At 47.7% G+C, this 17,402-nt stretch overlaps 1 protein-coding gene across 1 annotated transcript in view; it reads left to right on the plus strand.

Moving 5' to 3' along the window:
- NISCH (nischarin) overlaps positions 1-7,976 on the plus strand; it is a 173,523-nt gene extending 165,547 nt beyond the window's left edge. Inside the window, exons 18-21 of the mRNA XM_086939404.1 lie at positions 137-290; positions 4,202-4,330; positions 5,000-5,161; positions 6,306-7,976. Of these exons, the coding sequence (XP_086795530.1) occupies positions 137-290; positions 4,202-4,330; positions 5,000-5,161; positions 6,306-6,934 (1,074 nt within the window). The 3' untranslated portion in view covers positions 6,935-7,976. The remainder of the gene's footprint in view (positions 1-136; positions 291-4,201; positions 4,331-4,999; positions 5,162-6,305) is intronic.
- Positions 7,977-17,402: the final 9,426 nt, after the last annotated feature.

Consider the following 17,402-nt stretch of genomic DNA (forward strand, 5'->3'; position numbering starts at 1 on the left):
CTTTAGAAATGTTATAACCCCCCCCTTGGGTAGATGTGAACCCAGCTGTAGAAACATTACATCTGCCCCCCCCCGAGTAGAATTGAACCCCTGTAAAAACCTGACGCTCTTTATTCATCTACCTTCTCCCTTCCAGGTGGAGAACGAGGAGCTGAGACACCTCATGTGGTCTTCCGTCGTGTTTTACAAGTCACCGGATGTGGAGGTGACTGCGTGTGTGCTGCTGTCTACCAAAGCTGTGTACTTCCTGTTGGATGACCGGGTGGCTCTGCGCAACCAGCACCAGCTAGGTAAGGCGGACGCCGGTATGCTTCTTGTTTAAAGATGTTGGGGAAGGTTAAAACATTCCACTTTCCCAATTAATCAATCAGGGAATTTTGAAGCACGCTACTCACTCGTGAGGGTCTCAAGGTGCTGAGGGTTGGGGGGGTGCAGCTCTGAATCAGCCAAAGAGCCAGGTCTTGAAGCTCTTCCTGAAGGTGTGAAGAGTGGGGGAGCGTCTGACGTTGATCGGGAGCTCGTTACAGCTCTTTTCTGCGATGTAGGAAAAGAATCTTCCACCCGCTCTTGTTTTACGGATACGCGGCGTTTCAGCGAGGTTGGCGGAGCGGAGGTTTCTCTTGGGTACATGGAGACAGTCGGTGAGGTATTTGGGTCAGGTGTTGTGGAGGGATTTGTAGGTGTGGGTGAGTAGCCTGAAAGTTACTCTCTTCTCGACTGGGAGCCAGTGGAGGTCTTGCAGGTGTTGGGTGATGTCTGGGATCAGGGTTCGAGTATGGCTGCAGTGCTCAGGATGGTCCGGAGTTTGCATAGCCATTGCCTCATGTTTGCCTTTGCTGAACTTCTCTGTAGACCGAGAACTGTACTTTGCTTCACACCCCTGTGATTACGCATTTGTTCACCATCTTTATCCCCTTGTGACCACAATGGTGCATTGAGGGAGGCAGGGCCTCAGTCAGGCCTTGAGGTCTGTACATGGGGATATTGATTTGATTAAAGGTGCACCTTTTAAATGTGCTCTCCCATGTGGGCCTGCAGCCAGTACTGGGCGACTTACATGCATTCAGGGGCACACTTTGTCCCACCGGAAGCTTCTGTCCTCAGCCTGATCTTTGCCTACACACATGGCACCTGCTGCCTGAAAGATCCGGGTCTGATGAACCATTGGATACAGTAGAAAACTAATTTAAAAATTCATCCCCATGAAGCAGATCGGGATATATGAACATGTAAAGCTGCATGTAAGTTTTCAAAGAGCCTTAAATTCCATGGGCAATGACGGTCAGTGAGTGATGGGCGAGGTAGCTGGTTTGAGGACGGTCTGCTTTCTGACGTAGCAGCGTTCTATGAAGAGGCGTGTCTTCAGCTGTCCTAATCCATCGCCGCGTTGGGGCAGTTCTGAAGGATGAGGTGTCGTTGCTCCTGATCATGGGCGCAAAGATGGACTGTTTGTTCTTTTTTACCCTTCTTAGTCTGCGGTCTGATCGTGTCCTGGCTGCCGAGAACCATCCGAGATTGAAAGATTCCCTGCAGGATGAATGGGGCTCTGGTTTTGATGGCTTTCTAAAGGATGCCGCTGGTTTTGCAGACTGTCTGGGCCAGCGAGGGCCGGCAGTGAAGTTCCACCAGGATGAGGGTGTTGTGATCATATTTCTTCAGACCCTGGATGAGATGTACTGCGGTGTGTTGGATGCCCTTAAGGGGTGTCAGTGTTGAGTCTGGAAAGCTATGGAGCGGGTGTTACCACCATCCAGACGCGAGAGTCTGAAGACCTCAACAGTAGTCCTGAAGGGAGTCTCTGGTTTCACTTTCTTTAGGAGAGAGCCGGCACCATCCATCTTTGTGTTTTTAGCAGCGTGTTCCTCGAGGTTCCACAAATCCAAGTGACTTGCCTTTCAGTGACAGTTTGGTTTCGAAGGCGATATGGTTCACGTCATTGAGCCAGGTTTGCACTGTACTGTGTTTATTGTTCTTGGCAAATTACAGGAGTTTTGACTTTGAGTTGAGAGAGAAAAGGGGAAACCTCTAAAAGCAGAGCTGTGGCTCCCAAGCAGAGGAGTCGACTGAGTGGTCTACGACTGAAACCCCTTCTTGCACATTGTTTTGTTGCGCATTGTGGGAAACGTTGGCCCGAATCGGCCTAGAGAAAGCCCACAGTAGGAACTCTTAATGATTCAAGTTTTCACCAATCAGCTTGAAAATGTTCTCTACTTATTACTGTGCTAGAGTCTCTGACCTTTCAACGGCCCTTAGAAAAATAAGTTGCGGTAAGTCTCCTAAGAAATCAAAAAGAGCAGTTGCACTATTCCGGAGTCCCTGCTGGACGTCAGACGCAACCCAAGGATTGGACAAGAACATCACAACCAACTTCTGACGGCAGGAAGTTGAGGGTCTGCTGTGCAGTGCCTGCAGGCGGAGGCGTGTGTGCCTGCAGGCGGAGGCGTGTGTGCCTGCAGGCGGAAGCGTGTGTGCCTGCAGGCGGAGGCGTGTGTGCCTGCAGGCGGAGGCGTGTGTGCCTGCAGGCTGAGGCGTGTGTGCCTGCAGGCTGAGGCGTGTGTGCCTGCAGGCTGAGGCGTGTGTGCCTGCAGGCTGAGGCGTGTGTGCCTGCAGGCTGAGGCGTGTGTGCCTGCAGGCTGCGACGTGTGTGCCTGCAGGCTGAGGTGTGTGGCTGCAGGCTGTCTTCAGGCGGAGGCGTGTGTGCCTGCAGGCTGCCTTCAGGCGGAGGCGTGTGTGCCTGCAGGCTGCCTTCAGGCTGAGGCGTGTGTGCCTGCAGGCTGCCTTCAGGCTGAGGCGTGTGTGCCTGCAGTGTGTGCCTGCGGGCTGCGGCATGTGTGCCTGCAGGCTGCCTGCAGGCGGAGGCGTGTGTACCTGCAGGCGGAGGCGTGTGTGCCTGCAGGCGGAGGCGTGTGTTCCTGCAGGCGGAGGCGTGTGTGCCTGCAGGCAGAGGCGTGTGTGCCTGCAGGCTGTCTTCAGGCTGAGGCGTGTGTGCCTGCAGGCTGAGGCGTGTGTGCCTGCAGGCTGAGGCGTGTGTGCCTGCAGGCTGAGGTGTGTGTTCCTGCAGGCTGAGGCGTGTGGGCCTGCAGGCTGCGACTTGTGTGCCTGCAGGCTGAGGTGTGTGTGTGTGGCTGCAGGCTGTCTTCAGGCGGAGGTGTGTGTGCCTGCAGGCTGAGGTGTGTGCGCCTGCAGGCTGAGGTGTGTGTGCCTGCAGGCTGAGGCGTGTGTGCCTGCAGGCTGAGGCGTGTGTGCCTGCAGGCTGAGGCGTGTGTGCCTGCAGGCTGCGACGTGTGTGCCTGCAGTGTGTGTGCCTGCGGGCTGCGGCATGTGTGCCTGCAGGCTGCGACGTGTGTGCCTGCAGGCTGAGGTGTGTGTGTGGCTGCAGGCTGTCTTCAGGCGGAGGTGTGTGTGCCTGCAGGCTGCTTTCAGGCTGAGGCGTGTGTTCCTGCAGTGTGTGTGCGCCTGCGGGCTGCGGCGTGTGTGCCTGCGGGCTGCGGCGTGTGTGCCTGCGGGCTGCGGCGTGTGTGCGCCTGCAGGCTGAGGCGTGTGTGCCTGCAGGCGGAGGCGTGTGTGCCTGCAGGCGGAGGCGTGTGTGCCTGCAGGCGGAGGCGTGTGTGCCTGCAGGCGGAGGCAGGCGGAGGCGTGTGTGCCTGCAGGCGGAGGCGTGTGTGCCTGCAGGCTGCGGCGTGTGTGGCTGCAGCGTGTGCGCCTGCAGCCACACCCCCAGGGGCATAACACCGGTCCCTGCAGCCCTTAGGGTGCAGAGGGCCTACCACCCTTTTAACACCCCCACACCCTTCAGGAGGCCCCCATTCAGCCCAAGGCGAATGAGATATGGAGACCCAAGGTCCCATCACCACATTGTGCAGGGGCCACAATTGTTTTGAATTATGCCAACTCCCCCTCGTGCCCCCCCCCCCTACAGCTTCTTATGATAGACAGGCGCGTCAGAGAGTGCTTCTCAGGAGAGATCTAGTTGCACTGAGTTGTGCGACCTGCTCACCATGGGTCGCGTCACCCAGGGCACCCCGCTAGACTTTGGCTCCTCAAGCGTAAAAAACAAAGTTTACCAGTTATAATCTATACTCTAGGCCTGAAGTGACCGCTTTGATGTGAATTATCAATACTCATGAGAAGAACTATATTTAGACAGAGATCAAATATGGTTTACAAAAATGTTTTTTTTTTTTTTTTTTTTACTGCTTAGACTTTTGGAACCAAAAAAGCGTGGATGATGAGAGCGGCCCCTTCCATCTGTCCTACTGCTTCGTGCTGAAGCTCGTCGATCTGCAGTCGGTCAACGTTGGACTTTTCGATCAGTATTTTCGGTTTGCGGGTAAGAGAAACCGTTCATCTCTTTTGTAGACTGAGGGTGCTTCTGAAGATCTGGCACAAGGGGTGGCACCTTTCACTTCTGCCAGTGAATCCCCACACCGCCTCCCACATGGGCAACCCCAGCAAAATTTGAAGCGTGTTTCTAATTCATAGAAATGACAAAGTACATTCACTGGTTCCAAAAATGATTCAGAAGAGCACCAGATGTAAAGTGCAAACATTCCAGCTGGCCTTTGCAAGACCAATGCAAACTAGGCTTGGTATCAAGACCCTTTGAATTTGAAAGCACAGCCCCTCTGTTTGTAAAAGAATGATAACATGTGAATATCAGTATAGCTTTGCCTCTTCGCCTCAACACGTCATAGTTCTCGTGCTAGTCCAGAATGGGCTTTATGCAGCATCCTTGACAACGGACGACAGCATGCCCCTCAATCCCCTGCATGTGGTGGCTAACTCTGTGAGAGGCTTATAAGCACTAATAAGGTAGGACCATATCTGGCCAAACACATAGCTACCCATAGTGACCTGCAGAGACCTGCAGAGTCTACGTAGTCCCCACGTCCACCATTTAACGTAAAGTCCCTCCTTGGCCTGCTCTGGTCAATGGACAGGGCTTCGTTCGTCTGTGTGTCCACCTCTTGACACAACCCTGCTTGTGTTGTATTTGCAGGCCCTGCTGCGGATCACATCGTGACCTGTCTCACCAGGGACAGCTACTGCACCCACGCCTTCCTCCAGCACCTCATGGCCGTTCTTTCGCTGCTGGCGCGGACGCCGTCGCCAGAACCTGCGGAGAAGGATTTCTATTCCGAATTTGGGAACAAAAACACAGGTACTGAGTTGAATATTTTGTATATTTTTTATTGTTTGTTTTTCAATATGTCTGGGGTTAGTCACTGGCCTGATGCATCTGGGTAAGAAGGTAAGACATGAGGAGCGGGCCTGGACCTTACAGGGAGACTTGGAGAGCCGAATCTCAATGTTATCGTATATCTGGGTGAAACAAAATACTCACGGAGGGGAAAGGCTGAGTGTCATCAGAAGGTGGGTGTACTAGAGGTATCTGAAGTTAGAACAGATACATTCGAGTGAGGAAACTCATGGAATATAAGTTTGTGCCTGGACAGTTCTCCAGGATCTGGGAAACAAGATCCCAAAGCAGGAAAAAACACTCCCTTCAGATATTGATGAAACAACCATGTGCTAAGACTAGTAAAACGGATGGTTTTAGAATTGACTTCTCTTTTGGCGTACAGTAGACCTCCCCATTCATAATGAGTACTCCGCACGTGTTTCCGAAGAGTCGAACAGGTTACGAGCTCTCCGTGGAGTAGCCATGTTTAGTATACCAGGGCAAGGATGTGTGTCCAGCAACAACACCCACTGGCCTCTGGCAGAGATTTCATCCCCTCCCTTACCAGGAAATGTGTCACAAAATCCTATATTTTTTTCAATATTTCTGGAAAGGTTCAGAGTTAGGCCACAGTTACTAGGCCAAGTGACTTCATCGGTAATGTGTGAGCCAGAGTTGGCGGCCTCTGTTGCACGGTCCACACTCCCACTCTCACTTGACTCTGTCGGAGCTCATGGCTGGAATGTCCTTTGTGTATCAGACACTTGCAGCAAGCGCTAAACATCCTCGCGGAACAGCAAATATAATGGAGCTGCAGACAACGCAAATCCCTCTCTAAACCATTCTGAAAGGCAGAACTCCAAAGCCGCTTTCCATACAGCCCTCCCCCCACTAATCTTGCATCCCATTCAGATGCAGCCATTAATCATATCCTTTGCCTGGAGGTGGTGGGTCTATGTTTGGTTCTTTGTAATTTCCCAAATCCATTGTCTTGATGTGTTCCTTAGTATCTCAGGTCAGAAGATTTTTTCCACGTCAGTTGTCTCGAGGGAGAATTTGACAAGCTGCCAGAAGAGTGTCTTTGTTTTTGGTTCGACTCACTTAAACCTGCTTTGTCTTTCAGGTAAAATGGAGAATTATGAGGTGATTCACTCCAGCAGAGTGAAATTTATTTACCCGAGTGAAGAAGAAATAGGTGACCTGACTTTTATAGTGATGGAGAAAATGGGCCCCCTGGGCAGCCTCCAGTCTCTGAACATCTTGCTCTACGTCTTGGCTTTTCAAGTCAGTCCTCTAAGCGACCACACTCAAGCGGGCAGCTCCCTTCAGCCAAAGACGCTCATCCTGACCAGCTCAGATCTCTTCCTCTTGAATGAGGACTTCATCAGCTACCCGCTGCCTGACTTTGCAAAGGAGCCCCCCAAAAAAGACAAGTATCAGTTTGTGGATGGCCGAAGGATCCGCGACTTGGATCGAGTGCTTATGGGATACCAGACCTATCCCCAGGCCCTGACATTTGTGTTTGACGATGTGCACAATCACGATCTGATGCAGAGCCTGACACTGAACCACTTCGGTGAAGCTTTGGGTACCCCAAACAAGGGTGCTCGGGGGGACAGGGTGGCCAACAGAGAGGTGCAATGGTGCATCTTCATCCCAAGCGCGGACTGTCGTGAGAAGCTCATCTCACTGCTCGCTCGGCAGTGGGAGATCTTGTGTGGTCGCGAGCTCCCACTGGAATTAACTGGCTAGTCAAAGGTATTTTGGTTGGACATGAAGCACAGGGGGTGGTTTGAAACCCCAGGACCTGCCTGGGTCCCCGTGAGTGTTACTTCTGAACTGTTACTTCTGTACATGCACAGTGAAGCCGGTCCGTATCACGAGAATTAAGTGGACTTTCCAAATCTGTTTTACATGCAACATAAGTGATTAAACATGCAGTAACTGTGGGAATATAGTTTTGTAATTTACAAATATCCCTAAGGAAGCAATCTCTTTCAAACACAGCACTTTGCAAGTGTTTATTTCAGCGGTACAAGATGTTGTTTATTTGGGGATGCCTGGACATGTGAAGATCTGACCGTTGAGTTAGTCATATCTGAATGCACATAAGCAGTTGTTTACAATGTTGACTGTCCTCCTCATGGTCATTGCCTGGTGGTGCCAGAAGAGACTATCTCGCTAAGACCACTTGGTGTTGATCTGTGATGATGAAGCCCCTATTTCTCTGTGATTGGCCGAAACGTGCTGGAAGCTGTTCAGCCGATCGCACTCCGCTCAGTGGAAAGGGGTTCTGGTTCACTTGTGACTGTACCCCCAACCCGGGGACTGACAAAGCTACCATACTTGGACCACTGGTGCTATCTCCTGACTGGTTTCACTGTGCATGTGATGTCACAGAGCTTTGTGATGACGTCAAGGGCTGCCGAAGGTTCTTTCGAAGTATTATTTGGCAATTTCTAAATGTAAGAAGTGAGTGATGATTTGTTGCATTTTGTATGTTGATTGTCAGCACAGAGTTACGTCACCGCATCCTGGGAACTTGTAAACGGAAATGTAGGAGTCTAAACTTTACACTTTGTTGTCTAGGGCTGTTCACAGCTGTCTGCTCTTTCTGATCATGTCCTTTCTACTGTCAAGTCCGAGTGAAATTCTGTAAATAACTTTCAAACAAAAATTGCATGTGATGTGTTTCAAGTGCAGTGCCATTTGTATAAAAATATTTTATTGCATATGCTGCTAACACTTAATTTAAAACATTATTGTAACTTTTAAATAAATCTTTATAAAGGGATCAAATGTACTATTGTCTGGTCATTAATGGATTTTTTCTTGCAAGTTATCAGCAACATATTAAAGTTAAACCGTGAATAATACTGTAGAGACGTTTGTGTGATGTGTGTTACAATTCCCCTCTTTTTTAGAGCACTCAATTTGCAGTTATATTTCAAATTTTACCACTGGATGTAAAGATGTCAAAAGCACTTCACATGTCTTCTCTAGGTGGGTATATTTCACTTCTTATAAGAACTCTAATATTGGAGGTAATTAAATATTGGGTTCAAGGTTAACCAAAGTTCATTCAATCCACGATACTTGATTAGTTATCTTGTAGGGCAATCTGGTGTATATAAAAGTATTCTGTTTCTTGGTAACTCCACATAAAGCTTAAAAATCCATGATAATTTCATAAATTGGTAAGTGGACTCCAATTCCATTATAAAAACAGCAGAAAAATCTGCTTGATCAGGGCCATTATATGTAAATTGGCAGCTATCCCCTTTTTTGAATCCCCTGTTTTAAAACCACAGTTCACGGATTCACAGCAGAATATCCGTGTGGATGTCCCAGCTCTTTAACATTGGTTCTTACTGACCTGGCATTGCGGTACCTTCCATGAAGAGGATTCTTTGAGGTTGGCATCAGCACGTCTGCGTTCTAGACCATGGCTTTAAGCTCAAGGCCTGGCAGTGAGCACTGCACGAGGCCTGAGGAGCACACTATTAACGCACTTCTGATACCCTTGACTAATGGAGTCACTACAGTGTGGGCCCCTAGCCACAGCCCAGGATGTCTTCGACTGCTGTCGCTCACTTTATCCATAGACACCCAAGCTGAAGGAGTCGGTGATCCAGCTTCAACAGTAGGAAACTGAGCTTTGATGCCTCCCAGAGGCCTGTCTTCTCAGCACATTTATAGAATGTGTCTTTGTTATGAGGAACAGTTTCGCAGCCATTATTCAGACACTCATTCAGAGCCCTGGACCTGCCCCCACAAGCCTATTCCATGACTGAGACCACGGGTCTGACTGCTCTGCACCGCTCGGTGTCTGACGCTGGTGGAGATCCGGAGCTGATTATCCTGGGTACTGGCGACAAAGGAAGGCTCTTTAAAGAGCCACCACATGAGCCGATACATCCGATGTATCATCTGCCCCCTGAGATGGGCTCTCCAGGACCCAACACTGAGAGTTCGCTGTTGACAGTCATTCGAAGCCTAGAAGAGTTTGTTTGTAAGCACCTTTGATGCAACAAGTCTACAGGAACCTCCTGGTTCGAAGCCTCTTTAGAGCACGGCTCAATGCATGAACTGTAAGGACGAAACGCAGGAGGCAGGCTGAGTGGAAATAACCTCACTGCAGAACCCCAACCACAGGGGGCCATTGCCTTGATGTCCTCTCTTTCCTCTTGCCCCAAGTGCTCTCCACTCCCCTCCTGGAATACTCCGTTGTACGCATTCCTGGCGATTTGCGCACAAACAAACCCACTACAACCCAACACATCTTTCCTCTTAAAGAAACACAAAAGAACTATACATGTGCTTTACTTGGTGTAACTCAACCTACAAAACGTACTGTAAACACTTAGCGTAACTCTCAGTAGGAAAAAGAGAGGAAAGAGCATAACAAAAACATTGAATACAAGATAGAAATATATTAACATACAAAAATAAACCAACGACCCCAAGAATAAAATCATTGATCTTCGCTGGCGCTTCAATCTTCCTACTCCATTTGGTAACCTGAGCTACCTTGCACCACGCTTTTTGGACTGTTGGAAGAAGTTAAGTTATTTCTTGAGACTGAAGAATTAACATTTATCTCTACTTCTTCATTTAACTCTATTACTCCTGACTTCCTCTCCCTGTTGTGAAGCAAAATGTGTCAAAATCCCACAGCCAACTTTTCCCACTCTAAGCTAGGATCACTCTCTTCCACCACCTGGGAAATGCAACATTTAGCAAGTTACTTACCTGCCACACCTCCCATTACTAGACCTCAGACTTAGCCCTTACTTGCACCACTGTGTAAGGCCCTCTAAATGTGGGATCACACTCTACCTTTCTATCTTCTTTAATCTTACAAAGTCCCCCACCTCTAACTTGGTATGCTTTACTCCTTGCTTCAAGTCATTATTTTTAAATACACCTCATGCCCTCAGAATATTCCCTCACTTCTTCCAAAGCCCAATTATTCTGCAATTTGTTTTTCATCCACACCAGATTGTCCTTCGTGCAGAACTTACTCTAAGCAATTTAAACGGGCTGTAACCAGTCACTGTGGGGTAGTGCGGCACACCCACTACAGTTTTTTTTTGCCTCCTGTTCCCAACTCTTACAACCTGATAGCCACCCGAATACTATCTAAAAGCACACGGTTAATGCGCTCCACTGCGCCGTTTCCAGCGGGTGATAAAGTGAAGTATGCTTCCATCTAATATTATTTCTTGCCAAAAAATCCTGAACTCCTTGGACTAAAACTGAGCAGAGTTATCACTCAGAATAGATGTGGGTGCACCCTCTCGCAAGAACACGCCATCCAAGAATGTGATTGCATCATTCAGACCCATCCTATTATGGAGCCAACTTCAAGCCACTTAGTAAATAAGTGAAGCCACACCACCACAAAACATGCGACCACGCTAACATTCTCAAGTGGTCCCAGAACATCTTTGGCTTTGTCCTTCCAGGGTCCTTCTGGACACGTCATAGGGATTAATGGTGGTCTGTCACCATCCTTCCATCTGCACTTCAATACCAGGCACCAGCACAGATTTTTTGATCATCTTTTTATTAGGATGACGTCAAGGACAAGGCGATTTTGAAGAACAACAAGTCTCATAGCAGACTGCTCCTTGGTCAGGTTGCCTAAAGCAGAAGTAGTCTCATTCACTACTGCTTCCAAAGTTCTGGTCAATTTGCGTATCAGTTTACTATTTTGGACAGGACCTACAAAGAAAAAGAATCCTTTATTGAAATCTGTATATTGCTCCCACGTTGTTTCAGTCTGGTCGACAATCGGGGTCTTGATCTCCCTTCTATGTCTTACATGCACAAGGTGTGGATTTCGATGATAATCAGGTGGGGCTAGGAAAACAGGTGGCAATAGGAACGCGATATAACACGTCCCATCCCAATCTAATGGCAGACGTACATAGGCTGTCTGACCACATATAAAATAAGAATGGCGGGAGGCTTTGAAAGTAGACTTTCCTTTGTCACTGAATTCGACCACAGTATTACAATCACTGTGTCCTAGATGTATTGAACCATTCTTTCTGACGCATAATTCGCCTTTCACTGGCAAAACTGTAATAGACGGCAAGTCCGAATTAGTCTCGGATTGCACATTCAGAATCATGAGGTTAAGTATAAAATTACCTAATCCATATACTTCATTTTCTAGATCGGTCCCTGTCCTTTGGGGAAGACATTCCTTGTCTGGGGAAGACCTTCCTTGTGTGGTAAATAAAATTACCGGACTATTTTTCCATACATTAAATATCAATGAGGATAGCTCAATCAAATGAGAGGCAGAGTCCGTGGTATCTGAGTCATACGGGCTTTAATTATGATCCTCGAGGAACAGGACATCATGTTCCATCACCACTAAGGTTCAGGAAGGGATATTCAACGTTTTATTAACATCACACATTATATATAGTAAAACAGTATAATTGAAATGAATACAGTAGGCGTAACAAGTGAAAAGTAAAAGATAAGAACACATGTGCGTAACAGGAGGCGTGTAAAAAGGCGTACACATGGGCGTGGACTTGACATGTCAGAGAAATGTCACAAGAAGTGTCATAAGTGGGTGGATACATAGTGAATTCCTGCAGGGTCAGCAGAGACTTTTGGCCTAGATGCGCGCGCAACTGAACATGACGTGTAACTGGGGAGAACTGGGGGCTTTGACTTTAGCACTAGTAGAGGAGACTGGTGTCTGGGATGTCAGAACGACCTGTACCTATGGCATATCTGGTATCTCATGTTTGGAGGATGTAGTATCTGAAGTAAAAGGTCTCTCGAGCAGAGGCCGTTCAATACTAAATGCTAGTGCGTGCATACGTGTCTTGGTGCAATGCGCGGGGCCATGGGCCTACCATGGTAACGGGTTCTGTAAATCACCTGCAAGGAGGACAGGAAGGCCGGGCCCTTTGCTCTGCAGCCGGGAATATGTTTACCTATTTCACTAGACTGGAATGTGTTTTCGAGGAGGCTGAGCAGATAACTGTAGGCAAAATACTGTCTTTGGCAGGAAGGCCAGGCTGAGCCGAGCACCACTTCACTGGGGCAGGAAGTAAGGCAGAGGTCAGGGATGCATACCAAAACTACAGCCTTCAGAGACAGAAAAGACTCGGAGTCTCAATTAAGGGCCTAGCTCGACTGAGCCAGGAAACATGGAGAAAAACGTGTGCGAGATTCAAAAGCGTACCATGTAAAGACGTTGGCACCATAGGCCTAGAAGCCTAATTAATGTGATTTTCTTGGTGAATTATATAACTGACATGTTAACGTTGGACGCAAATGCATATGCGTCTTTCTAGCATGCACGGGAAGGAAGTTATATGACATACAAGGAACATGGGTGCATGGATGGGGTGCGAGTGGGGGACACATTAGCTACCTGAAAAATTCTATTACCTCATTCCCTCCTTGGCCCCTACTTCACCCTTTAGGATATATCTATGTTCATGAGACCATCTATCTGTTCATATAGCATCATTTGTTCATCTTTCTTTATGCGGGAACGTGTACTTGGACGGGGAATACAAGCTGTGGCGCACAAGCCGCAAATCGCTGGCCCACATTGCAGACCGAGACAACAACTGAATACTATGAGCAGTATTATTCCTAGGAATGACAATACTTTCCATCCCCAGGCGGATATCACACTCCAGAGCTAACCGGACCAAGTCCAGGTGCCTGGATCCTGGTGCATCTGATGAGCTATCTCATGAAGCCTTGTTATCGCTTTATACACAGATGGCGCGTTATTAGGAATGAAAATGCAACAACTGGATCCGATGACTCTACAAGCCCCGCCCCTATCGGCCAGGATGACGTCAAGGACAAGGCGATTTTGAAGAACAACCAGTCTCATAGCAGACTGCTCCTCGGTCAGGTTGCCTAAAGCAGAAGTAGTCTCATTCACTACTGCTTCCAAAGTTCTGGTCAATTTGCGTATCAGTTTACTATTTTGGACAGGACCTACAAAGAAAAAGAATCCTTTATTGAAATCTGTATATTGCTCCCACGTTGTTTCAGTCTGGTCGACAATCGGGGTCTTGATCTCCCTTCTATGTCTTACATGCACAAGGTGTGGATTTCGATGATAATCAGGTGGGGCTAGGAAAACAGGTGGCAATAGGAACGTGATATAACACGTCCCATCCCAATCTAATGGCAGACGTACATAGGCTGTCTGACCACATATAAAATAAGAATGGCGGGAGGCTTTGAAAGTAGACTTTCCTTTGTCACTGAATTCGACCACAGTATTACAATCACTGTGTCCTAGATGTATTGAACCATTCTTTCTGACGCATAATTCGCCTTTCACTGGCAAAACTGTAATAGACGGCAAGTCCGAATTAGTCTCGGATTGCACATTCAGAATCATGAGGTTAAGTGTAAAATTACCTAATCCATATACTTCATTTTCTAGATCGGTCCCTGTCCTTTGGGGAAGACCTTCCTTGTCTGGGAAACATATTTTATTCATGACAGTATTTAGGTTCCCCCATATCCAATTGCCTTGGGAAACTTTGGACTTACTATCTAGGGAGGACATTAAAGTAAACCATGCACCACACGAACCATTATGCGTAAACGGATAAGGAAAGAGGGGCAGAACTCCCTTGTATTTCTGATAGGGAGGGAGTCGGCCACATACCCAGCAATTGGTGGCATTGCTAGTCTGGTGAGAATGGTGTAACATACGGATAAAAGTATTGTTGCGCATTGCTAATCGGTAGGACAACTCGTGTGGGGGCAGGTCACTGAAAGTGTGCTCTACAGTGTCATTAGAGGAAGTATGTACATGAGAATCAAGAGGAAAGAAAACATGTAGCATTAAACTTATGCATATGACCGTAAGACTCAGAAGAAACAAAAATTAATGTAATAACGCATCGGCTATGCAGATTTTTACAATGTTTTTCTCTCTTTTCGTTTCGCCTATCTCTCTGACTATTTGGGTCTATCTTATACATGTCAGAAACCTGTCTAACCGCTTCACCCGAGGGGGACTTAAACAATTAAACGCTGTCTGACTTACTAGACCTCAACTTGGCTCGGTACTCCTGCTGTGGAGTTTTCTCTAGCAGGGGGAGTTTAGAGTCAGTGTCTGAAAGGGGGCAGTCCTTGATTACAGTCTCTGGACACAATCCATGAAATCTCTTCACGTGGCTGGAGTGCAACCATCCCTTCCGGCCTTCTATTTTCACTGCGGTCCTCGTCGTCAACAACACCAACTTTGGCTGCTTCCACCTCTGCTCCAGAGGGCTCGATCGGTCAAAATTTCGGACGTAGACGTAATTCCCTGGAACGATTTCATGCGGTTTTACTTGGGTGTTGTCCGGGAAGGCAGCCGCGACCTGTGAACGACAAGATAGTAGTGCAGACATCAAGGAAGCTAGGTAATCGGTCAGCATAGTACTGTCAACATCAGTGATTCTTCGGGGCATAGGCGTACCCCACATGTTTGGGGGACGTCCAAAAATTATTTCATACGGGGACAATCCAGTTCTAGAATGGGCTACCAGTCGCATGTAAAAGAGGGCAACTGGCAGGGCTACTATCCAATCTACACCTTTTTCTGCACAGACCTTCGCTAACCGTGTTTTCAGGGTTTGATTATGTCTCTCAACGAGACCAGCGGCTTCAGGGTGTCGTACGCAGTGCAATTTCCACTGGTAACCTAACAGGAGTGATACCTGTTTCATGAGCTCGGACGAGAATGGCTGACCATTATCAGAGTACACGACACGGGGCAAACCGTGTCGCGGGAAAAATTCACGAACCAGCTGTTTGGCAGTGGTTACAGCAGTGTAATCTGGGACTGGATATGCTTCTGTCCATCGGGAAAGGGCACATACGACTACGAGGACATACTTGAATCCTCGGCATCTGTCCATCTGGATATAATCCATCTGGAGGACTTCAAAAGGATGGTCAGGAGGATGAAATCCACCTTGTTCCAAGGGGATACCTTTGCCTGGATTGAACTGACAACAGATCATGCAGGTACGCACTTTCTGTTTCGCTGCTGCACGTAAATGCTTGTTGAACCAAAGATTCTGTAAACTGTCTAACATGGCTTTCTCTCCTAAGTGTGCTGGACTATGTGCTGTGTTAATGATAACTTGAACCATAGAGTCGGGGAGGAACCATGTGGCTCTTCCCTTCGTCATCTATCCCTGATCTGTCTGGACCCCTCCTTGTTCAGTCCATTTCTTGATTTCATCTGGAGTTGCATGTATCTGTATGTCAAGTACATCTAGCGTGGGATCCTTAACTGTCATACAATGTGTCAGTGAAGTGACTTCAGTCTTTGTCGGATCAGTTGGTATGTCTGTCTGAGTCTGAGCTGTGAATTTAGCTGTTCGATCTGCCAGGTCGTTACCCTGGGAAATAGTGTTGGTGACTTTAGTATGTGCTTTGCACTTCATGATGGCTGTAGGCAAATGAATTGCTTCTAACAGGGCTTGAATGAGGGGACCGTGTTGTATCTTGGCACCGTGAGAAGTTAAAAAACCTCTTTCTTCCCAGAGAACCCCGAAGTCGTGAACGACTCCGAATGCGTATTGTGAGTCTGTGTATATGTTTACTTTCTTGTTCTTGGCTAGTCTACAGGCTTGGGTCAGAGCGATGAGCTCTGCTGCTTGGGCAGATAATGTGTCAATACAATGTGTTTCTATGACTTCAGTTTCAGTGGTCACTGCATATGCGGCTACTAACTCTCCTGTGTTTGTTCTCATACATGAACCATCCACGTAAAGTGTCAGGTCTGGATCGGACAATGCAATGTCTGTCAAGTCTTGTCTTGGCTTCGTCACGGTATTAATGACTTCCACACAGTCATGTGGTGCTGGATCTGTTGTAATTGAGGGCAACAATGTGGCAGGGTTGAGTATGTTGCAACGTCTGATTTCTATATGTGGTTGGAACAGTGTCAGTTCATAACCTGTCAGTCGTGCTATGGTCAAGTGCTGAGTCTGGGTTCGGTTTAGGAGAACTTCCACAGAGTGTGGAACCTGTACTGTCAGAGGATGTCCTAACACTATTGAGTCGCTTTGTCTGATAGCTAGAGCTGTTGCTGCAACTGATTTTAGGCACGCAGGCAAGGCCTGGGCTACTGGATCCAATGTACTAGAAAAATAAGCACAAGGCTTGTGGTGTCCTGCTTGATCTTGTGTGAGAACAGATAATGCTGTGCCATCGCGTTCTGTGACAAAAAGTGTAAAAGGTTTGCTGTAACATGGTGTAGCTAAAACTGGTGCTTGACATAAAGCTTTCTTAAGTTCATCAAAAGCTTGTGTATGTTCCTGAGTCCAAGGGAGGACAGTCGAAGTCGCTGCCTCCTGTGTTGTCAACTGTATGAGTGGCTTGGCTAGGTATGCATACTGAGGAATCCATTGTCTGCAGTACGAAGTGAGGCCAATAAAAGCCCGTACTTCCTTTTGTGTCTTGGGTTGTGGCAGATGTGCAATTAACTGAATACGGTCTGGCGTCAACTGTCTACCCCTCTTGGACAGCAAGTGTCCAAGGTATACCACTTGCTGGGCACAGAATTGTAGCTTCGAAGGGGACACTTTATGCCCCTTTTCGGCCAGAAAATACAAGACTGTCAGTGATGCGCGTTCGCAGTCACGTTCGGTCCGTGCTGTAATTAACAGGTCATCAACATATTGCAACAGTGTAGTGTCAGTAGGCATGTGAATACTGTCTAGTTGTCGTTTCAGAGCTTGGCTGTAAATACTAGGACTTTCTGTGAACCCTTGAGGCGCACGTGCAAATTTGAAGCTACGGCCATTTAAACAGAATCCGAAAAGATACTGGCTTTCAGGATGAATGGGAACACTAAAGAAGGCGTTCTTGAGATCGATTACAGTAAAGAACGCAGCTTCGGAATCAATGGCAGTCAATAGGGAAGAAATGTCTGGGACCACTGGGTACTGGGGTATGATGCATTTATTTAATTCTCGAAGGTCGATCACCAATCGGTAGACGGGTGGTGCATTTGGGTCAGTTCGTTTAAGAATCGGAATGATTGGAGATTTACATACATTGGAGTCAGTTTCTACAACTACTCCTTGGGCAATGAGCTCGTCAATTATTTTCAGTAAGGCTGCTACAGCCTCAGGTGGCAACTTGTATTGTCGGATCCGGGGTAGTACAACACCTTGTTTGAGAGTGACACGATATGGTGTAATAT

This window comes from Lissotriton vulgaris, chromosome 9 (genome assembly GCF_964263255.1).
Source record: "Lissotriton vulgaris chromosome 9, aLisVul1.2, whole genome shotgun sequence".
NCBI classification, from domain to species: domain Eukaryota; kingdom Metazoa; phylum Chordata; class Amphibia; order Caudata; family Salamandridae; genus Lissotriton; species Lissotriton vulgaris.